Source organism: Tetrao urogallus, assembly GCF_951394365.1.
Source record: "Tetrao urogallus genome assembly, chromosome: 6".
Taxonomy (NCBI): domain Eukaryota; kingdom Metazoa; phylum Chordata; class Aves; order Galliformes; family Phasianidae; genus Tetrao; species Tetrao urogallus.
The window spans coordinates 46148838-46173647 of NC_136819.1; the positions used below are offsets into that span (position 1 = coordinate 46148838).

The following is a 24810-nucleotide window of genomic DNA, read 5'->3' on the forward strand; positions in this document are numbered from 1 at the left end:
ATGGCCCACCAGCCTCTAAAATCTCAGATGCCTCGAGACAGTCTTCCAGTCAGCACATTAGAAAACCCTTTGCTGCAATGAACGCTTCACAGTCAGGCTTTTATAATGTAAGCTAAGAATGGCACACAAGGACCAACAAGGAGCAACATTTACAGAACAGAGAGGGTACTTGAGGGATTATATTCATTTTAAGTGGGGGGAGCTGCTGCTCATGCAGTTGTCCTTTTATTTTTATTTTCTTTTTTCTTTTTCAGTTCTAGATAATGGCAGAACTCCTTGAGAGTTCACTCTGTTTCCATAGTCAGCTGACCACAGCAGTACTATTTGTAACTCTTCTACTCTGGACATTCTTACCCACAGAATGGCTGAATAAGGTAGACTGCTTCTGTTAGAGTAAAAAATCAAACAAACAAACAAACAAAAACAAACCAGGCAAATCCAAATGTGGAAAGCAGCCAAATACCAAGTATCATGGATTTATTTAGTATTATTTTCACCAACTTTAGAAAGTAGAAGCAACCTCCATCTTTTCTCAGGCCAGGCTGGAAAGTATACATTAGCTTAAAGATTGGATGAAGTGATCAAGACAATTGCTGCATGCTCTCTGAGATTTAAACTGCTCATTTTGCTGCCTGAGTCACTGACTATTAGCAAGAGGGAAGAAAAAAATGATGAGTTTTCTCCTTCTTGGAAGTTAATAGCTCACTCTTCCATTCTTAACGGATGCCAGTGGCTTAGGTGAGACATCCAAAGATCTCCTTCCAATTCATTTTCTTAGGAGAGAGAAGACAAAATGGAAATGATTCTCCTTGACTGAACTCTGATAGTGGTAAAATTCTCCAAAAAGACTGTAATTGAACTTCAGATAATCTCCACTGATAACTAAGAAATTATTGCAATTGAACTGAATTTGGAGACTTCTCTTTCACCCTGTAGTGCACTGGTACCCTTCCTCTGGCTAAAAAACTAAATCAAATACCCTAATGTGATTGCTGATGTGGCTAAAAGTTAAGAGGTAGAAATGGCTTAACTATGTCTGTGCACAGAAGTCTATCCAGTTAAACTAGAGAGTAAACAAAGGCTGTCAGCATTTATCTATATTGAGTTTTACACTCGTCACTGATTTATACACTTAAAGAATATTTCTAACTCTTTCATAACAATGCACTTGCGCTTCAACAGTAGCCTTAGAAGTTAGACTACCTGTCATATTTTGTATCTTTAAAAGACAAAAATGATCACATGATCTGGTAAATAAAAGCATCAGAAAAAAGGAATCAGATGCTGTCTCACAACAGAGATACTGTCTCACAGTATTAAAAACAAACAAACAAAAACCACCTATCTGTTCCTGATCTTTCTCAAAGATTGCCACCTTCAGTAACATACAAAGTGTATTTCTTCAGGTACTCTGTACAGAAATATCTGGATTAAGATTTCTCACACGATCCCCCACTGCTCCACACCCAATTTGTTCCTGCAATTTAAGCATAACAGGTTTCGAGTAAAAATGAATTTACATCCTAAAAAAACAATCTTCCCTCCACAAATAACCCTCCACCTGATTTTGCTGCTCCACTGGATTGCCACTAGGATTACAGTTAAATTCCTGCAGCGAGAATGTCTCAACTCCAACTCTGCTCTACCTCCACCTCTCTCAAAGAACTCCATGGAAAAAGAGCATTTCAAGCCTTGCTCTTTCAGGAGGGCCAGATTAATGGGCAAGCCAACAACAAGTCTTCCACTGCTGTTGAACCCTTCACAGGTAAATGAAGCCAGAAGAATAATTTTTGATGATTAGAGCTCTGAATTGTTCATAGTTCTACTGATAATCATCCATTTTTATTTAGCATCTTATAAAGCAAGGCACAAATGTACAAAATTGCAGCTACTGAATCAGGTCATTTTTATATATATTTACACAACTGTCGTATTATAAAATGTGCTTAGACATTGTCATAGCACAACAGTAGAGGAACTGATGAGAACCTGATAGTAAATACAAATACCAGGTCCTATATTTCTGCTTGTGCTTCACCTGAAATAACATACTTACATGTAGATACACAAAGCAATCAAGCTACCGTCTTTTATTTGTACACACCTCACAGAGATCACACTTTGAAGCTAAAAAGCTGTGGAAGGACTAAAAGGCAGTAGACAAGCACCCAGAGGAAAATGATGAAGTAGAATAGCTCTGATTGCTCAATGCTTGGAGTCTGGCAAGGAGGTGCTGCAGTCTCATGCGTTTCCACGTCCTTTTTCATCCTAAAAATAAGAGAGAATTTGTCAAGAGGCAGGAAAAACTGTAAACATTTACATTAAAGATCAGAGAGTATTCTAACAGACAGCAGTTTGATCAGCTCTTTCAACCTACTTGGTTGCAACCCAAGCTACGCTATAGGATGCATAATGAGCTCTAGCAGGTGTTCCTAAGGACTCTAAAAACTGCAATTAATACTCTGAAGACTTGGACAGGATCTCAGGTGGTTAAAATACATGCAGAAACAGTTCGTTTGACATAAGCTGATTTTCATTGGTCAAAAAGATACTTTTTTATTTTTTAACTTTCAGAGCAATAAACATGGCTTTGAGCAACAATTGTATCACCTTTTATTTATACGTCAAGTATTTTATTTATATGATATAAGTATCAGACTTGACATACTGATTCCAAACCAGCTACTCTTAGAGTTTTTCATGTCAGATACATAGAAGGGTAAACAAGTTGCCCTACACTTTAGGAAACAAACGAACAACTCAGGTTGTTAGTTTGCAGGATAACTCTAGAGTTACAACCTCCGTGTTTTTTTTTTCTGGCTTGGGCGTCCCTCTCTCTCAATTAATGCACTGAATATATACATATGAATATTACACAAAACGTGCTCAATAGCAGCAGTCTGCAAGCAAGCAGTGGTTATAGATTGCTGTGACAGCTATTCACATATATATTTTAACGGAAGCATTTGCTATTCTGCGTGCTTTTTTACAGCTAAAAGCAGCCATCATTTTAACAAGAAATTGAAGGTGGTACTAATTCAGTACCAATCAAGAGGAAAAACGTAAAGTAATCAAGTGAGGGAGGTAATGCTTATTTCTTAAATAGATACGTAGAAACTCATACTGAAGGGATACACATTTTGAGTTCAGGATCCACCACAGCACTGTAAGCCCAAACTAAACATACACACTCAAGTTGTAGAAGCTCACAGGTGCTCTAGGAGAGGCAAGAGTTCTGTTAAGCACTGTCTTAACAGAACACTTTAGCACTGATGGTGCTAAACACTGTCTTGACAGGCTTCTAAACTTGGAAAGAGCCAGCAATGCCAGAGGCCTCACACAGGAAGTCCTCCCACTCTTTTCTTGGTTTGAAATATCCACTATGTGGGGAAAGACTTCACAGTCTTGCTTAGATAGATAAGCCTTTCCTCTCAAGCCAAGAAAAGACATTTTTAGTTAAAGAGAGAGATCGAGCAACAAAGAAGTTTCGTGTCTTACACCTATGGGAAATATTGACCCTGAGCTAGTACATAAGATGTACCATTGGTCTACTACTACTGTTAATTTTTATTTCTCTTTGTAACACTGACAAATTACTTAGAAGTTATAGATTCCTTGCATAAGATTTTGTCTGAAGAACTACTCACCCAGTGATCAATAGATTTTCACCCATTTCTGTCATCTTCTGATCCTTTTTACCAGAGGTTTCCTTAAAGAAACAAGTAACAAAAAATAGATGACATAAAAAGAAAATAAAATTCAGTCTCTCATACACCGGTAGTTGTGCATGCATTCTTTGCAAAGTACGTCTAATGTTTACTCAAATAAAATGAAAGTGTGCTCCTAAATTTATCCCACACCCATGCATCCCCCATCACAGTCTGGTACATAATCAGAAAAGCAAAGAACTCTCCTCATTCATACAACTTTCTGTGTGAAACATTGGTTTCCCTAAATATTGTCAGCAACTTTTCTTTACAAATCGAAGAAGGCCCACATTTTATTTTGTGCTGAAAAGCCACATTCCTACCCTTGCTTAGCAGACCCGAACTGCTGTTGCTGTCCCTTATGAGTTAAAAAAGAAAAAGCATCCAGAGCTCAGATGTATAGTGTGCTTGCAGGAAATCAATATGAATTACATCTGTGATAAAGGATGCAGTTTCACATTACAATTCAGTGTCCTCAAGGGCTAGCTGCTGTTATTCAGAGAACCTACTACATCACTACTACAAAAGAAGTGGTAAAGTGCCTCTTTGGTAAAAAGTGCATCCAAAAGACACTCCACATTTTTGCAAGGCTCTGACCAGGATGCTCACATGCATACACAAAATGCATAAACTAAAAGAAATCGGATCTGCAGATAAAGGAAGCTTCAAAGAAGTGAAGTGTTTCAGCTATACAGTGATGAGTAAGCCTCAAAGTTAGAGAATATTTAGTTGGATTATTAAATAGTACTTTGTGGGCTTTTCCAAGGATCAGTAAGATGTCATTTCATTTATTTGGAAGAGTTCAAGAACAGTTTAAATTGTTATAGAATAAAGCATTAAAATGCTTAGAAAACGTTGGGCTTTTGTGTTATCACAGAATATAGAGAGCAGAACCTTTGACAGTATTTGAACTTTTGGAGTTCAGGAGAAATCATGAAACAGTGATAGAAAGGTGAATTTCTACAAACTTACCATCTCAGAAGAATCAGGAAACCTTTTTCGGAGAAAGATGCTGGAATCATTGCCACAAGTTCTGGAACATACATAAAAGCAAAGTGTTTTAATTCATGAAGATTTGCTTTGAATTCACTGCAATTATGCACACTAGTTTTAGTTACACAAAAATACAAACGTGTCGTTGTGTGTTTTAGAATATGGATTTGAATTTATTGTTAACATTACAAGGAATAACTTTGGGAAACTTTAAATTGCTGTTGTTGTTTTTTGTTTTTTTTTAATAAAAAATCCAAATGCTCAAATTTGAACTTTTTTTTCTTTGAAAACATTATCTAATATATTTTTTGCACCTTTTACATCCCCTAGATTTACACAAGTCTTATAGCAAGTGAGATTTTATGGTTGTGTAGTTAAAAAAGAATTGATAAGCGACAGGGAACACAAGCCTGACAAAGGAGGTAATGCTTTCATCTAAAGTTAAAATGCATTGGGATCCCAGTCGGTTTTGTGTAGCAAAGTTTGTACAGCAAGTCAAATCACACCCCACTTGCACCCAATTGATATATTTGCACCCAATCTTGATATATTTAAGAGAAACACAGAAAGAAGCCAATGAGTCCTAGAAGTAGTCCACAAGAAATATTCGATGGTAATGAAATACTTTAGAAGTGCAGTGCCCTTTAGAAGTGCATCATTCCTATCAGTTAGATACATTTCAGACAATGTCAATGCAAAATACCTGGTCAATTCCTGGCTATTAGCAATTTCTTCCAGTTCATCATCTAACAGCGCAGTATGCCCAACTTCTGAGATCTGTAAGTCTTCTGCTTCCATCATATTTTCCTTTTTTTCCTGCCCATTACTACTTTCTTCCAGTCTTATTCCCACTGTTGCAAAGTCATCCAGATTGTCTCCTATGGCCTGTTGAAAATAAGACATGTTTTGCATCAGACAAGACTGGTTCCCCAACCTCTTAAATACCTCAGTGGTGTAACTTACTCAGATGCTACATTACATGCTGTATGAGATTGAGAGTGTTACTAAAGAGAAAAAAACACAAATTTTGAAAATAATTTCAGATACCTTGAACTGTAAAGTATCATCAGTCCAGCTTACATGCAATTAGTTGGTAGTTCTTTAAACATAAGAAATTATGACATGACTCAGCTGTCTCAAGTAATGCACTATGATTTTCTTTTTTTTAAAATCTGTTTCCAATTAGCCTGTTGGAGATAACAGCAATTTTACTTCATTGTCCTAATAAATTAGGACCAAACCAAGTTTAAGCAACAGAGTAATGTTCAAGTACTTAAATGGATATTCATTCCAGACAACACTGTCACTACTATGCTAGAAAATGTGTAAGCCAATTCAAAATCAGTGTTTCTAAGAAGATATACAATTTTGCCTAAATACAAAACACAGAATTATTACCAGAAATTGCCCTTCTTTCTCCTCCAGTTTAGGTAAGTCTGCACTTTATTCACATGACTTAACCTACTCAAATTGGTTTGTTTTCACAGACAAGCTTATCTAGATTTGGGAAAAAAAAAATCCTTTACCTTTATCTTTTCTATATCAAAATATTGCTTCCTGTTCATTTCATTAAAACTTACTTTGAACACTCTGTCATAATCTTCTCTGCCTAGGAGCTACAAAGGGTCTTCAAAATACTTTAAAACATGAGTAAAATTCAAATTTCTGCAGTATTATTACTGCTCAGTCTCTCTTGTTAATGCCAGATCTTTTCAGGGAACTGCAATTCCATTCTTTCCAGTAGAGGGCTGTGGCAAACAGCGTTAACGAGGCAGAAAACCAAGTACATGTCATCTATTTCTCCAAATGGCAAGCAAAGCGAAAGGAAATCCTTGAGTTCAGGCACTAACCCCCATACATACGTAAAGAAATACAGCAAATAAAAAGTTAAATACCTCAGGATGCTGTAGAATTATGGAATCTTCATTGCCGGTGGCTTTTTGGCTGTCTATTTCAATTTCTATCTCTCCTATTAGTAATGGCAGTTCTTTTTCATAGAAAGAACTGCTATGACTGTTTATATCTACTGTTTCCTCCTCTCCATTCTCAGTACCCATTTCCAATGAAGGGACATTATCATTATTCCCTAAGCCTGGCTCTGGATCATCTTCCTTGTAGCCCTGTGCCGGTATCCCTTTCTCATGTAAAATATCTGTTACTGTTTCAGAAAAAGATTTGTCATTTTCAGTATCATATCTTTCAAGACAAGGCTCAACATAAGCATCCAAAACCGCTGATATGGGAACGTTATAATGTGGATAATAGAACAGATCATGGGGTATTACAGACACTTTCGAAGAACTGAGTAGCACTTCTGCTGAAGACTCATCTTCATCACAACTGTCTGAGTCTTCTCCATTATTGGGTCCATCTGAGAGAGAGTCATCAGATGTTTCTAGCAGCATAGATATTTCTTGGCTTTTGAGATTAGAACCATTCAATGAACAATGGTTATTTTCTGTTGTCTCCAGAACAGGCGATTGCTTTGTATGTTCATTTTCTGGCTGTTTCAGCACTTCCTCATTTAGAAGGTGAAGAACATACTTATGTGTATCTTCTTGTTTAGAAGTAACTTCTGGTAAAATAATTGAATTTTGGGAATTGCTCTCTTCTACTCTATTTATAGATTCATCTGTAAGTATACCTGAAGTCCAAGACAATGGACTTAAAGAAGAAGTATTGGCTGAAAGGCTCTTTGTTTCATTGTCGTATTCAGTATAGGTTTCTTTTGTTAATTCTTCAGAATAGTCTTCAAAAGAGTCAACGGAATTTTTCTGATCTGTCAGAACAGCTGGAGAAAGGTCATCACTCTGTTTCAGTGGATCATCAGATATGCCACTATCACCTGGCACCAACTTATCACTAAGAACTTCCCAGGAGGAATTTGATTCATAACTGACAGATCCTGTAATTTTCAGTGAAGTCGGCCTTTGTGGCTCATCTTCAGAGATTTCCTGAGAATCGCCTAACACTTGACTCAATTTGCCATTACATGCTTCAGGAAGAGTTTCTGACAGAATTCTCTCAGGGGTATCATGAATATGAACCTTTGGAGGAGCGGGGTGACTCCTTTCATGATTAACAGTGTACATATTTTTGTCACTTTCCCTTAAAATCAAGATTTTGCTTTCCTTTTCTGAAGGCGTGTCTTTGATGTGAACATATGTAGATTCAATTGGAAGCTCCTTCTCAGGATCTGTAAAGTCTTCCTATAAGTAACAATACACCATTAAAAAACAAATCGTGCCTCACATATCATTTTACTTCTCCCAAGTGATACAGAAACTAACCCACTGCCCCTTTAATTTGCAAATGGCCAATTAATTACACACGTATTTTAAAAGTAGGCAAATCAATTTGGCAAGTTAAGAGAGTTGAACAAAGCCACTTGTACAGGAAGATTAGAATGGATACAAGCCTACTGCTAGTTCTTAGTATTTTTGTCTCTCCCTGCTGCATTTGTGGAAACAATTGACTTCGGTTTTTTGACTCAATCCCAAAACCTGGCAGTAAAGTAAACCTAACAAGTGCACAAAATCTACCATGAAACATAGTAATCTACTAGATTATTCAGTTCCAATGGACTGTATTAACAACAAATAAATCAATAGGTAGGCTCTTTTTTTGCCCTTAAAATGCCCAAAAGTCTTAAGACTGACAAATATTAATGGCAATCTTATTTAATAATCATGATTAGACTATCATAACAATTTTAATTCTGGTGATTTTAGTAATTTCCACCAATTTCATAAGCTATGAAACAAAATAACACTTGGAACTTTCAGTCACTAAATGAGAAGGAATGGCTCTCATGTAAGAATCATGACTTATGTGCATGCAATCAAGCACAAAAGAATTACCTACATACTCAAGGGTCACTAAATTCCTTGGAAACTCTTTCAGATCAAAAAGACTGTGCTAAACCAGGTTTGTCAAGCACCCTTTTTCATCTTAGGCAGGTCTTTTCCCAAGGTCCTAGGACTTCTCATTTCCCCTCCAGTTTAAAGTCTCTTATTGTTTAGCTACATTTTAAATTTATCATCTTTTTGTCCAAAGGACCTTTGTCAGTCCCTGCCGAGGACTGCTCCTCAATTTTTTGCTTTTGATAAGGTTTTCGTTAAAGCCCCAGCCCTTAAGCTGTAATGTATATTATGCTTACACATGAGGGCCTTTGACAGCTTTATCGACAAGATTCAGCCTGTAATGTCTTGTATCTGATACAATACCTGCTAAATTCAAATTGATTGCGACCCTCATACTTGAGAAGTTTGAATTCAGAATCAAATTGAAGGTCAAATAATCATAGATGAATGAATAAACTTCACTTTATTCTGAAATAATGATGGCAAAGTAGCAGAGCCTATGTAAATATTTCTGACCTTTGAAAGCTATAATTGGATGTAAATGTTTAAATGCAGAGCTGTATCTGAAGCAGCTGAGCAATCTGCAGTGAAATCTCACTTGACTGGACTTAACAAGGCCGAGAAAAATTACAACAGAGTTTGTGGCTTATTTTAAACAGCTCAGAAAGAAACCTAGAAGATAAACACAACACCTGTCCTTATTAATTACACCAAAGCAAATAAAAAAAGGGATATGGCATAAGAATAAACACTTACTCCCTCCAGCTCTGGGAAATGTTCAAGGAACTGGGCCACATAGGTCACAATGGACTGCTCATCAGGGGATTCCACCATTATATCTGTGGGGGGAGGCGTACAGCACGTCAGCACACATGGCCTGAAAGCAGTTTCGCAGAGGCACAGGCTGCCAGACAGTTATCTGCCTTTATGACGAGCAGTGACACTTTTCTTTTGCTGACAGATTAGAGATGGTAGAATCCTTTTCACTGTTTACAGTATAAAGAATTCTCAACATCTTGTTCACATTAATTTTTTTTTCCTGTTTCCAAACACATACTGAACCCTGACCAAGGTCACTTTTCATCCACCTGGAAAGCGTAATTTACAGCATATATATGTTGCTATGACTTGACAGTGATCTTGTTGAGTGACAGCACAGAGATATATTTTTAGCAGAACCTATTCTTCTAACAGGTGACACATAAAGCACAGTTTGGTTGTTTGTGCTTTCAATCATAAACTCAAGGCTTAACACCTGCATAATAGAGTTCAGCAGAAAGCATGGTAAGAATCAGCTCCACTTGTAAACATATGTTTATCTGTACACATACATATATTTTTGCATACACGTATTTATATATACATACTATATACATGAGTTATAGAAGAGTAACTGGGAAATGCAAACACACTTGAATAGGTCTCCACCCATTTTCCTGGTGTGGTGACTCACACAATTCATCCTGAAGTGACATTTTGCCTCCATGGACTGCAGGCATTATGAAATGCTGCTACTGCATTGAGACATCTCTCCACTCAGCAGGACAGTGATTAATGCCCACTAGCAATATTGATGTCATGTAGCATCTAATCACTAACCTGGACCAATGCACATAGCTAAAATTATGGCAAGGTATCTGGACAAGCGTGACTGGAACCACTTGACTACCAGCCAGTGACCAAATCTTTTTTCATATCAATGAGTACCACACACCAATCACATCAATGATCCAATCTCTGGGAGGCTTACGGCAGGTATGCCAATGCAATATTAATGTACTCATGGTAGTCTGAATGTTACCCGATAATGCTGATGTAAATGTTTTACCTTCTGGCTCTAGAAGCCTAGGAACACCCAGCTTGTTTTGAGCAATGCTAAAAGCATCCTCCAAGTTTTCTCGTGCTGATTTTTCCAATGCATGCTTCATGTCTACCAAAGTGGAGTCTATTGCTTTTATGATAGCTAAGAAGGCAAGGCCGCTCCTCCAGCTGCTGGCAAAGTCCTGAACTGCAACACCGTATCTAAACAGAATCACATACAGTTTACATGGCAGTTGTGTTAAAAATCCGAAGTAAAGCATCACCATTTTCAAAGATTCTTGAAAGTTGCACAAGTCACAGCATCAATTAAAAGGCACAAAATACTTCAATGAAACACAAGAATTCATAGACTGGGTCAGTGCAGTCAAGAACCGATATCAACCTGCTCATAGGAAGCAGCTAGTCAAAGCAAAGCCCTCAAGTACTCAGCAACCACATTTAACATTCACAAAACCAAATGCCTGTGCGATTCCCATGTCTGCTGTGTTCCAGCACTCTCATGCCACAGCTTGGGATGACTGCCAACACCCTAAGTACTTAAAAAACATAAGCATAAATGACTCACTTTCCTTTGTATTTGGCCTTTGATAGCAGAAAATTGTACTTTGCCTAATGCAAATAGCACCAGTATACATATAGATCACAGGTGTGTTAGGAAAAAAAACAAATTTGCAACGAAATGCTGCCCCAGAATAGAAAATCCTGCACAAGTCATTGGTGAAGACAACTATAATGACACTATTGCACTTCTAATAGCTCAGTTGCAAGAGCAATTTTCTCCATTAAATGTTTCAGTTTGTACTCCTTGACTAGGATAAGAAGTCTAAGACCTTAATTTTTCTCATTCTCTTTGCGCCTCCTCCTTGTTAATGTCATTATCAGCATTACCTTGAGAGTAAAACTGTGCTTCCTATGTGGTCTGCATTAGCAGCAATTAACTACGGATCACAATGGAGCAAGTTTATCTGCACAACAAGCACAATTACCTCCACTGGAGATAATCAAGGGATGAGGTCCACAGGACCAAACACTTAAGATGTAAATTTCTATCTTCAGCTCTCTATATAGAACATCTATGCTCACATGTAGGTTTGGACAAACAAAGCTATCAACAGACAAAAATGATGAATATACAGCTATCCTACATTTATTAGTAAGTTTGACCCACGCCCTCTTTTATCTCTGGCAATCATCTTTTCTGATAATATCATATGTAAAATATATGCCAAGCATTTATATGCGCACTGGATATCTTACACTGAAAAACTTGACAGCAATTCTACCTGGCGTTAATGATCAAAATGTTTTGGTGAAAGAATTGCTTTTCTTATTACAGAGGAGAGAGATGTGTTGATCAATGGAACTGGACCCCAAATTTAATGTATTCTCAGGAAACAACCTAAGATTTGACCAGTTTTCATATTTAGCATAGGAAAAACAAAGCTTCTAACACAAATTCTATTCTAGGCACTCTACAGCACACAGAGAAACTCCCTCAGGACTGCTGCTTAATTTAAAAGGCTGTTTGTTGTTAAAGTCTTTCACTATGGGTTTTTTCCCCTTCTACATTTCAACCTTTATTTACGCCTACTCTTTAATTAGTAAAAGATATCTAATAGACTGCGGAGAAGTTGCAGGGAGGGGGAAGAGGCAACAATCCTATTTTAAATACTGCCAAACAGATTAGCGCAAGTTAACATTTAACATCAAGCCACGAAGCAACACAGCCTGCTTCAAGGTCAGATGGTTGCTTTAGACACATGTGCAATGATACGTCTACCTGTAGGTCTCTTATGCCTGCAGACTTTAAAAGCCAGAAGAACCCACTGTCAGGGTGGCACATTAGGAAAGAGAGATGAGTTTCCGCTTGAACAGGACAGGCAGGACACAGTTTTTTATGACAGCTTGTTTGCTTACTTTCTGGTTTTCCTCTGAACCCAGAATAAAAGGGCTCTGATGGCTTTTCGCTGATCCTTCACTGTGACAGACATGCTTCTTTCTACGTTAGGAGTGCTGGGGTATGATGTGTCCGACTCCGGCCCGCTGGGCCCAGAAGACAGGCTGGACGAGGAGGAGTTCCTGTTGAGGTTGCCTGTCAGCTCTTTAATCTGTAATAAAAAGAGAAACACACAGAACACTGATTTAATACTGAGTGAATGGAAAACTGAATGTTTGTTTTTAGGCAAACCAGCATACTTTTAAGATAACAGGGCCATTGCTGAACAACTCTCAACTTGTACTGCACAGACGTGACAGCTGCAGCAGGCCAGCTCGCAACCCCAGGAAATGGGAAGGGCATGGAACTGGTTAATGTTGAACAGAACAAATTCATGTTAAACAAAAATCAAAGAACCACATCCTGAAAAAGCAGTTAGCTTAACTGAAATCATTCTCTCTTTTCACAGTGCTCACTGAGTGAAATATTTTATATTAAGAAATGGTGACCTACAACAACATTCCCATCCTATCATTGGTCAGCATGGATAGCTGAGTCCAAAGTACTCACTACATTGCTTTCATATGCCTCCATGCCTTCTGTTGCCAAGTCTATCTGGCCAAACAGGTGCTGTGCTGTTTGGTTTGAAGTGCTCAGCCACACAGAGAAACCCCCGCGCCGCTTCAAAATAGAGAGCTGTTTTAGAAATGAGCCCAAGAAAATGAAAGAGCATTAGAGCCTCATAGTCTTACAAGAACTGCAGAAACCTTCCCTCCATCTTTCTCTGTTCATTAAAATTTGGTATTGTCTAGAAGGTCATTTTCAAAATACATGTAGATTGAAGCAGTTTGAATCTAAGCCTGGGGCTAAATTAAATTTCAGGTTTAACTCAGTTTTATCAGGACTGAAACTTCAGGCTCTTCAAGATATTTCATTTGGCTCTCTGCATCAGTTGTGAACTTCTGCCATGGTAAGAAAGTCTCCAGAAATCACTGTTTCTGCATGGAATTTGCCACCATATTAGATTGGATCCAAACAAGGTTACTGAAAATGAACTGTAACCTGGAACCAAACCTGAGACATTGGTGCAGGTCCAGGGAATCTGGAGCAGAGTCCTGAGAAAGAACAGGGGAGAAGGGACAGGAATAATCTGAAGCTAATTCGAGTCCAAGTCAAATCAGGGCTTAAATTGCCTTCTATTCACACCAAAACAGATCCAATAAAATGAAAACAGCTGCAGGTATAAAATTAGCATATCTTAGGAGGGAAAAGGTCGTGTTTAGCAAGCTTAATTATGTTTTTTAGGATTAAAAATCAATTTTAAAAGAACAGTACTTGGCTGGAATAGATTGATAACATGAAGGCTGTTGACTTATGATTAAAGTATTCGAGTTTTATTACCTGAAAAAACAATATTATATTCCATATTAGTCCAAGTACCAGAGAGGAATTTCCATCTGCTATTTCTGCTGCATCAATGCTAACAAGCTTTACCTGTAGAGGAGATAATAAATTCAGAGACAAATTCAGATGAAACAACATAAATACAAAAATACATACTGGCTTGGACTGAGACCATTGGATATATCTGGAACACTTTCATCATTGACCAACCAGCCAACTGTAAGATTAAAATCTCTTTTAATGATAATGTGCCTTGATCACAGCCACTCCGCTCATGGAGCTCTCAGCTCAAGCCTTCCAAACCTCTAGCAAAGTCTGCAGAACAGCAGTGAGCTCATTTGTACATTTAAGATTACAAATATATTTCATCTGTACAAATATGGATAAAGATAGTGTCCTCGCTGGTGGGTCTAATTCGTAACAAGCAGAGGGCAGGCATATACCTCCTGCCTTCCTCTTTCTAAATTGTGACAGATTGGCTGGAATGCACATTAAACCTGAGGAAAAGGATAGGACTGAAGCCATTTCTCTTAAAAAAATTGAAATCATAGTAAGAACTGCTTACTTCTGTTTTGCTATGCATCTCCCTTCTCCTTGCTTATATCACTTTACGCTGCTTGTCAAAGAGCTCTGATGAAATCAGGTAGCAGGAGATAGGTTTGCATAATCCAAGCAAACCCTAGCATTTCCTACATTGAAGTTTCTTCCACATAATAACAACAGAATGTTATTCTCTTAGACAAAACAAACTTGTTTTTGGCAAAGCTCACGAAGGAAAGAGGAAGCAAGGAAGCTGTCAGTACTGTACGTGGCACTCAGGGCCCAGCATACAGCCCATTTATCGTTTATTTAGAAATTCCATACATGATGAATCACTTCACAGAGCTTTACGCTGCTGCCCCATTTCCACAGAAGCATACACTGATGGGTTCCACCCGCTCTGGTTTAATATCTAACCCTGAAGGTCTTGGCAGCTGAGGCTTCTTGCCAGCACTTTCATCACTACCTCTCACTAAGGTGGTTAAACTGAAAAATGGAGAGCAGAATAGCTTTTTATCTAGTGGTTTGCACAACAGCTTTTGATCCAAGCAAGAAGACACCTTTGGCTGCCATATTTCAAGGCTCAGATTTTCTTACCAGCTGCAAAGTAATTGGCACAGAAAAGCTTTAAAAGCATTAAAAGTTTAAAGTTTTAAAAACTTGGTGCATTTTAATAATTGTCCGAAATGAGCATTCATCCTTAGACTGTTCTGTGATCTTACTCTTACTGTTCTCTTACTACTGCTTATGTTTGCCACCTGTCCCAGCTGAGCTAATTGCTACAAGCTACCAGCTGCTTACTCTTAAGGAAACAAGAAATAAATAGAAAAGTAGTTGTTTTGGCAGAGCTAATTTGAAGGCTGCCTGCGTCCAAGGCTTTGCCTGCCTGGCCTTGTTCAGTGAAGTTCTGGATTGTCACCTTGTGAGGTCTTGGCAATTAGACTTGCTTCAGCTGCAGCTCTGCAATGTGTTGACATCAACAGAAAGAAAAAACCTCATCTGCTAGCAGGCCTTAGCTGGCTTTGTGTGAAAAGCATAATCTTGCAGACTGTTGAGAAATTTAAGAACATGTAAGATATTTCTTAACAATTCTATAGCAGGCCATGTAGACCTACACATTTAGAGCCAGATCAGCCCCCACTGGAGGACTGCAACATCTGGAAGACATAAGACAACTTTCTGACCTTTCACATCCTCTTCTGAGGAACAGGATGAAACCTTCAAAATCTATGAAGCTGAAATATATTCACTAATGTTTCGCATCGTACTCATTCCTGCACTGGTGCTCCAGTGACCCTCCAGTCTGATGAGTACTACTACAGGATCTCTGGAGCAAGAATTAAGCACATTAAAAGAAAGCAGCAAGGTGGCATTAGTCACTGATACGGCACTCTCTGTGAAGCAGGGTTTTGTCCCTACACACACACACAAGCCTACGAAGCTTAACCCTCCTTTATTTATACCCTGGAGTTAATAGAATCATCAGTTACATTTTATCCTAAACAATATTGTAGAGAAGTTGCAGAAGTTTATTTCAGCTATTAGGTGAAAGATCTTCCAGTACAACAAGCAGGCTGTAATTCTTCGTGGGTATGTTCCACTTTTCCTCATTCTGAAAGATCTGAGTATACCATATAAATAAGCTGTTATATGGCTGAGGACTTCTCTTGACACCATTACATAGCTTTGCAAGAGCAGAGAGCTTTTAAGACACAGGTCACATTGAGAACGCTTTGGAAGAAAGCTCTAATGGGAGAGATCCAAAAAGGACTGAATCATTCTGAGCTACAGGGTCTGATCTTGCTTGTTTCCTTCCAGCTGTGTCAGTTTTTAGGAAGTGATGTTGCAGTACTACTAAACTAAGAGGAAAGTTATATCCTTACAAGCTTTTGATTCCTGGAATCGTGCATTTATCTCATGTTCCCAGATTTAATTTTCTCTTGCCTTTGACTCATGATCAGCTGCTGCAGCAATTTACCAGATAAATACATGATTTGTAATACTGCAAGTATTTCTGATAAAAGGAAAGAAAGCCATCTACCTTCAAAGTAATTGAAATAACGCCTCTAATACTCAGTTCGTAAAGACTACTTGCATTTCTTTTAATTTCCTTTTAATATTGGATTCCTGGTCCTTTAATCCTATTGAACCTTTACATTATGAAATGAACAAATAATCCTTGTTTTACACTCTGTAGGTGTTCTCTTTGTGCATTTTTATGTGGCTTTTTAACCTTGCTGCTAAGGTAAATTGCAGTGCGAAAAAAAAAGCAGTACATTCTTATGTATATGCCATGCATCACTCTAGTTGCAATTACAACAACTACAATTTGTGACATACATCCAGGGAAGAGATTAAGAGCTGCCTTTAGAAATACTCACATTGCTGTCCTCCAGGAACTTAAGTGCTTTGGCTATGTTGTTTAAACGAAAAATGCGATGGCTTGAAGATTTGTATTCATGCATCTAGAAAAAATAAGCCAAAAAATGTTTAAAAATGGTGCAATTATTCACCCCTTCACAAAAAGCATTAAAAAAACAGCAAACACAGAGGCAAATCAAACTGAGGAAGTAAAAGTATTGCCATCTTCTCTGATCAGAAAGTGCTTCAACTATATGATTGGCCCCAGCTGCTGCAAAACACAGTTAGCAACCCATTTTCCTGCTCTCTAGATATTACATTTCTCCTCAACCAGGAGGTTGATTGTTTATGTAATCAACCCCAACCACGTTCAGTAATAGGACCCAATTTACCTGAAAAAAAATCATAATACATACATTTTTTGTCTTAAATTAAATTGTATCATTCTATTTAGGAAGCATGAGCAGTTTTGCTAGCAGGCACAGGCAGGTGGGAGCAACAACCTTCATTCTGGCAGAGATGAAACAGATTTGTTGCATGGCTGCTTCCCTGCAATTTCATGTTGGCGCACTGCTTTTATCATGTATGCAGGAAGACCCAGCTGCCAACACAAGTCTGGCCTCCCTCACTGACCTTCCAGCACACAGATCAGTGATTGTCACGATGTGTCTCCCCTCCAATTCCTTTCCATGTTGCTTTCAAAGCTTTCTATGTGAATGCAGACAGAAACAGTGCTGCTTCTGCTACAGCCCAAACTGCATGAATATTAAAAAATAGGTGGTTCTGAACATATGACCACAATGAGCATTCTTTCTCCAGCAAATTTATCTTTCCTTGATAACATGGCTTGAGCAAACTTGAAACAGAGTATGTGAACATTAACATATCCAAGACTTAAAAAACCTTAAAAAAAATCCTTAAAAAAAAAGGAACATTTACAATGATTGCACACCACTCATATTTCATGGTTACAGATTTCCTTCAGATTTAAATTACAGCTCAGGACACCAGCTTGTAACATAAAGAAATAACGACATAATTGCTGAAATACTTCTTATTGTATGCAAGACATGGGAACAAATCCTCCCTAATTATTTGAATGTCAATATAGTGTTACTTCCAGTGTGTGGAGCTCCAAGATACATAGGTTTCTCTTCCTTGCATACATACCAGTTTTTGTCCTGACAGGACTTCCAGTAGTGCCATCAAGATTTTCCCATCTTGTATATCCATAAACAAATCTCTCACTTTCAGAGGAGGTTTGCACTGTGAAGTAAAGAAATGAGGTAGCTTTAAAACAGCCCTACTTGGTGAGTCACCATTACTACAGAGAATTGGAAGGAGAAATTTACAAGACAGAGATACTAGAAATAAATCTCAGCCTGTAGGAAGAAACTGATGACTCTTCTTCACATCACTGGCAATTCTGCCTTTAAGAGAAATAAGATAAAACTGAGATCAGACAAGGACTTATCCCAGATCTCATTCCTGTCTCCTCTGTAATGTTTCTGGTGGTGCCATTCTATATCCCACTATTTTCTAAGCACTTTAAATAGCAATGTATTGTGTTTTCTTCTCAGCAAACTCCTCCAAAGAGAGCCATCTCTCCACTTCACTGAGGTGTCATGCTGTGTGCTGTGAGGCATACAACAAAGTCAGTGCTGCCCTTAAGAGCAGTCTCAGCTGCAGCAGTGATGCTTCATTCAGATGTCACTTGCACCTGTGTCCCCTAAGAACCAAGTCATTTTATTTCTGACTGGGCAATGTTTCATTAAATGCTGCTTCTGGCAAAATGAGGCTGTACGTTTTTATCACTAGTCTTTAATCTAGACAAGAGTACTAAGGTCAATGCTCCATGCTGAAAGGAAGAAAAGTAACATTCATTTCAAGATTTAAAAAGCTTTGGGTTTGAAGCTTTCCGACTTCTCATTCACTCCTAACAAAATCAAGAACCACCAGAACTCGTAGGATGTAGACTGCCCCCAACTGTCTCATTACCAGAGCCATCTCCTCTCCAAAGATGACCCAAATGGGATGGCATGCACTAAGAGGACACACACTGTGCCAGAAGTTTCCTAAAAAGGTATACAAGGAGGCCTTCAGTGCTGCCTATAAAAGAAGTTAACCTCTCTGCATACAGAAGTGCCTCTTAGAGGATAAAGGCAGAAGCCATCTCCCCTCCCTTAGGTGTCCCTATGGAATCATCTGTAATTAGAAATAGCTTTAGCAATGTTCTCATTATTTACATGGATGCGTTTGTTATGCTAGTTTCAGAAAAGAAATAAAATAATAATGTAGCAGTAAACTTTTGCCCTTTCTTCAGAGAAGCACTTTTCTTTATTGAATCAGAGAGGAAAAAAAAAATTGTATGCGCTCCAGAGAAAACAATTCACCTACCCACAAAATTTCTAAGACTTCACATGTTTGGCACAGACGAATTAACAGCTCCCTACAGCCATTTCATGATCTAATTCCTTTTGTAAATGAAAGACCTTTTCCACAGTTACATACTTGACAAACCTTTCTGAAAACTTCCAAATTTAAAGCTCCAGAGCCTAATTCCCAAAGGAATCACTCACAAAGCATTGTCTTCAAGTTGAGAAACCTTTGGGAGCAATTGATTGTTCAAACATTGCCAGCTGGCCTTATTCTGATTTTCTAGAGAAAGTGAAGATCCTTTTATTCCTTCAGTAACATTTACTGCATAGTAGTGGACTTAAGCAACTCTTCATGTGATGCTTTTCTTCTACAAAACCTTTTTGCTTTACTGTGTTTGAAGCGCAGTCTCTTCACAAGAAGCACACAATCCAGACTGTAGTTTAACTCACAGCCCAAACTTAGTTCCTATCTGCGCTTTATGAAATTTAGCCACAGGTACTAACAGCACGGTGAAGCCCAAACTTCAGTCCAAGTTAGGACTGTTGGTCTCTCTCATTACATGACTGCACGAAGAATTGCTGCTGCCTCAGTAATTCTAAGATTTTTTTTTTCTCTTCTCGTTCTCAACAACAGGAAAACCCTTCTCTGGATGTCTAACTGCTCATGAGAATTAGTACTTACCTACTACCAACAGGAACAACAAATTGGCTTCAATAGTCATATTACGATCTGATTAAGAAATAATTATGCTTCAAAAATATGGGATATCCAAGAATTAGTTCTCTAACGTAATTGGATATGTTAAGATCACAACATGCAGGCTTTTGGAAAGCGAACAGCAAGTAATTAATCTTTCCCATCTGGAGATCTGGGACAAAGCCAGGTTCTGAGGACTGATCTGTCTTTGGCCACTATGGCTCAGATACTCAAACTTCCAGTCGTGGGGAACACACAGCAACCATCCATTCAGAGCAGCCTAAACCACAACTGATTTTATGTGGCTATGTGGGGTTCTACAGGAACATGCAGTCAGTAGCAATGAAGACACAAAGGTATCTGAGATGATCTACAGCCAGCCAAGAGTTCACTGAACCTGAAAAGAAATTTTCATTTATACGGAAACATGTTTCCAGCTTCCTTTCATTCTTCTACAAATCTCTCGATACACACAGAAGTCCTCTGATGAAAAATTGCAACTATTATAAAATATATTCATGTAGTCTGCTTCCTACTGTGCCCTTGTATCTCAGTATCAAGACAGTCAGTCTTACCTTTCCCAAATGTAGGTTTATCCATCTTGTAAAGGTCCTCTTCTGCACATTTTCCCGCTCCACTACAAATATCAGAAACAAAACACAGCACTTAAGTTTCCAGAACACAGCACACTTATAGGAAACTGCAAAAACTTATGCACAAAAGAAGTCAGAATTCATTGGAGGCCTGCAAACAAAACAAATATATCCCATAACAGGAGACATAAGGTCTTCATCCAGGCATGAGCTATGCACTCGTAGATGCATTCTAAACAACGTAGGAAAAAGGTTCTCTTAGTTTTGCAGTCTTCAATGTAGCTTTTGAGAACTGAGTTTTAACATGCTGTGCACAGCTCTCCAGTGATGTTAGACTCCGAGCCGGTGGTTTGACCCTTCAATTTATGGGATTATTGTCCTGACACCCACATGCAAATTGGGCTGATGTGGATTCCAATGTGCTTAACCTTAACTTACAAGCACAAGGAAACTGGACCATGTTAGTTAACCCAACAATTTGGTCTTCAATCTTATGAATGGAAAAGTTGCCTAAAAACTCATCTTCCCCAATCTTCTATGTAGTGAATTTCAAATTAAAAATAAAAAAATCAGAAGTCTCTACACTGATTAATCATTTTATTTGTATTGCAGTAAGACGAGAAGCACTTGTGACTTGCCAGAAGTGCTGTATGCTGGGAGCTGTACAAACAGCTCTTGTGCCAGCTGAAGAGTTTTTAATCACATGTGCCATTTCCTGAATCCATTTCCATAGCAAACTACAGCAGAAGTGCAAGGGGAATCATATTTCTGATTAATCTTCTAAAATAAAAGAGTTAAGCATAAATTTTAAATAAATGAAGTAGACTGACGAAGTGATATTTCATTTTAGAGACAATTATTCTCAAGTGGTTCTCCAATTTCACTAGAATTAAGGAAATCTGGCAATTTATAAACAAGAAACATTAAAACTAGTTATATGCTGTATTTCAGTCTACACATAGAGCATGTATTCTAAAATCTTTTCGTGTTTCCTCAGCCATGCAAAAATAGCTAACCCGTCTACTGAGAAGTCACATTCTGTAGAAGTCTGGTTTGTTTTTATTGGTCAGCCTAATTATAGGCTAAGTAGCAGCTTCTGTAAATCAAATTTTAATCTTGTTCTTTTTGATCATTTTAACTGAAGGGTCAGCAGCCTCTAATCATACATATAATTGTTTGCCTTATTTTGATGTATTGGAATAGAGCTTTCAGCATGAATTACATCGGTAACTGATGGCCACTTGGGCCTTCGAGGTCCTCTTATTCCCGTAAAACCTGATTTTATGTAAGATGGTTTAAAAAAGTCATTACCCTTTAAGTGCTTTAGAAAACATGGAAAATGCCAAACTAATTATTGCTGTTGGCTTTTCTTTTAAAATAACTTAGAAGAATCTGCACAGATTTGAAACAGTTCTCTACAAATTCAACTGTAAATTATATTAGGGTTCTAGAATATCTGTAAAAATACCCACAGCATTTACTACCTACAAATCTCAAAGTACAATAAACCATGAGATGGGTCATATTCTTCTTGGGCTTCTCTCCCTTCAGCATCTCAACCCCCGAGCTGCCTCTCCATGCACTCACACACACCCATGTCGGTTCAGAAGTGCCACGTGTCATACAGAGTCAAGGGTGTAACTTCAACAACTGATCTGTTAAAATTAACTTTGGAGGGTCAGCAGACGTTAAAGTTAAGCCAGATCTGTCCCCAGCTATGTTGCTTTTTGTTTAAATACATGTGTTGGTGAAAAGAGGCAGGCAGTGCAGCAGGAAACGGGGCTGCGTTTGGGACTCCTGGGTGTCAGGGGGGTTGCCTTACCAAATGGGATGGCTAGACAGATGTCCAATGTCCACCAATATTGAAAAGGAAACACAGAAAGGTACACAGAAGCAAAAATACTTCTTCTAAAGCATTTTCTAATTTCTACAGAGGCTTGGTTTCAGCCAGGTCCTATTTCCACTTTGACAATTTCTATTTTCAGGGTAAATAAGGATGCAAGTGAGAGCCGCGTTTACCTAGATTGTCTGTACAACAGAGGACACTGTGGCTCCTAATTTTGCTGCAGAAATTCTCCCATCGGTGTAAATTAGAGCTGCAAATATGCCTGAAAGGATGGGCGAGCCAAGCTGGTATTACTGCTTCAGGAAGTTCACACACCAAAAAATAAACCAGGCACACACAGGAGAGCACTTATATATATATACAGATTCTAAAACTACTCAGCAAACCTTTCAAAAGCAAACAGGCAGCTTCCAATAAGAACGATGACTCCAGAACAGGCACTGGTTCTGTACTACTTTAAAGGAATAGTAACTGAATGGGGAGGAAGAAAGGGGAGAAAACTTGTTTCTAAAATCTCTAAGGCAGACAAACCCCTAATGCAGGCCATCTGCTTGCCCATGGAGTTAATGGGAAAAGTCCAGTGCAGGTATTTACTGATGTGTTCCTTTAAGTGCTATTCTTCTCCAGCTCTGCAGACCTCCCAGTTCTGATGCAGCCCCTCCTCTCTGTGGCCTTTTCATTTGTGAGGATTGTGGAGACTCTATAAACTTTATATAGTTTCTATAAATTAAATGGGATCATTTTTTCTCCTTCACACCTACTTTTGTATGAAGTGAAGAAAATCAAGTCTGAAGTTCGTATGCTGTTGTATACAGTCTACTGAAACTGCACTGGGTTTACTGGGCAGCTAGAGAGCAATAACACCATTATAAAACAATAATTACACATGCCATATGGCTGGTCTGCACGCAAATCCAGTGCATTATGCTGGAAAAGGAGGATGCCTACGGCGAAGGTTGGAGGCAAGGATGTAATGTTAGAAAGCAGTAAAAAGTTAAGAACTGCTATTTCAGCTATACTCTGCTCATATCTTGACATAAGATACATAAGAGTTTGTCATAAGAGACAAACATATGAAGAGGAATTTTGACCACCACACTGAAATTAAGCCTTCCATACTCTTCCAGTAAACCCAAATGCAGCACACTTTCACAGTGGAATCCAAGGTTTTGCAGAGGCATGTGATTTTACTGAAGGACAGAGGCTCTGGGACAGATGCAATAAATGAAATTGTCCCACACCCACATCATCAGTAAGCAGTAGCCACTGCAGAGCCAGCTCACATCCTTTGTGATTTAAGAGATATCAGTACAACATGCTCACCCCAATGAGTTTGCAAAAAAATAGACACAAAAATGTGTGTTCTGGTTTGTCAAACCAAATGGAAAACATTATTAATTTGTCACAGAGCAAAATTAAGCTCTTAAAAGACCTCTTGAGCAAACTCAAGGCTAAGTTGATATGGACAAGAGAATTAGGCTGGTTCCCTTTGTGGCACTATTTCCCACTAGCCTAGGAATTCCTCAGGCATATACTGCTGATGTCATTTCTTCCTCCTTCAAATCTTCTCAAAGGCCACTGCTGTTGCAATGCCTAAAAGAAGCCAATCCCAGTTGCTATGTTCGATAGCAAATTGGAGATAGCAAACAATGATTTGCTTTTAAATATTATTTATTATGGTATTATATAACTAGTTAGGAAAAATCCTTGGAGGCACACCACCACAGGGCTGGGCACATGAAGGAACCAAGAAATGTGGAAACTGATTCGAGTGCAACTCTTGTCAGTGTGCAGTTATATAGCTTCAAAAAATTGCTTGATTTGCATGTATGATATTATTCCTAAAGCAAAGCAGCAGGTCATTTAAATTTGTTTTCAAAGCTATTAGCATTTAATTCAGGATATTGTCAGCAGAAGACATTCAAACTTACATAACAAGCTGGCTTTTAGATTCACTTGCTACTAACCTAGAAGATATCTTGTTAACTACCAGTGTTATAACACACACAGAAGCCTTTTTTCTCCTTCCTACCATGAGGTTATAACCACTACAGAAACAAGATCTAGCTGTTATTAATATTAGGCAAGTTTTCAAGAGGGAAATGGTGGTGCTGGCCACGTAACTGCTGGCTGCCCTTGGCTCCAGACACAATAACTTTCTTGGAAAATCATCCCACGTCCACCTTATCAGCAACCAATGCCTACCGCACAGCCAGCTCTTAGACTTTATGGCTCTGGAGCTAGCAGAGTTATCTGCCAACACCACAGATCAGGAGAAAGTAGCACTTCTCATTACACAACAACAACAAAAACGGCAAATATACAATATTTAAATACCACACTCCAAAATGAAACACGTGGCTCAGATACTCTCGGCCTAGGGAAATAGAATACCAATTCCTTTCCTTCCACCTTCCCCACCTCCAAAATCCAGCTCACACAGCCAAGCAATCAATAAGCCTCTAAAAAGAACGTTTAGAACGATCTACTTTCGAACCACTCAAACTCTAGACCTCCAAATAAAATGAGAGCTGGATTTTAAACAGGGCTACATGGTGTTCCTACACAGTGACGCAGCCTAGGTACTGCCCATTACTAATCATCATTGAGGTGAACCAGTATTCATGTTTTCTCTGCAAACGTAGTGTTCAAGAAGGAAACCAGACTGACA

At 38.4% G+C, this 24810-nt stretch overlaps 1 protein-coding gene across 1 annotated transcript in view; it reads right to left on the reverse strand.

Moving 5' to 3' along the window:
• Nucleotides 1–2114: 2114 nt before the first annotated feature.
• The window catches only part of CLMN (calmin), a gene marked incomplete at both ends in the record, with an annotated part of 66447 nt that continues 43751 nt past the window's right edge, over nucleotides 2115–24810 (reverse strand). The window contains 12 exons of the mRNA XM_079536839.1: nucleotides 2115–2268; nucleotides 3648–3709; nucleotides 4680–4740; nucleotides 5404–5585; nucleotides 6596–7909; nucleotides 9320–9402; nucleotides 10392–10585; nucleotides 12302–12492; nucleotides 13722–13814; nucleotides 16646–16729; nucleotides 17796–17891; nucleotides 20276–20337. Coding sequence (XP_079392965.1) covers nucleotides 2115–2268; nucleotides 3648–3709; nucleotides 4680–4740; nucleotides 5404–5585; nucleotides 6596–7909; nucleotides 9320–9402; nucleotides 10392–10585; nucleotides 12302–12492; nucleotides 13722–13814; nucleotides 16646–16729; nucleotides 17796–17891; nucleotides 20276–20337 — 2576 coding nt within the window. The remainder of the gene's footprint in view (nucleotides 2269–3647; nucleotides 3710–4679; nucleotides 4741–5403; nucleotides 5586–6595; nucleotides 7910–9319; nucleotides 9403–10391; nucleotides 10586–12301; nucleotides 12493–13721; nucleotides 13815–16645; nucleotides 16730–17795; nucleotides 17892–20275; nucleotides 20338–24810) is intronic.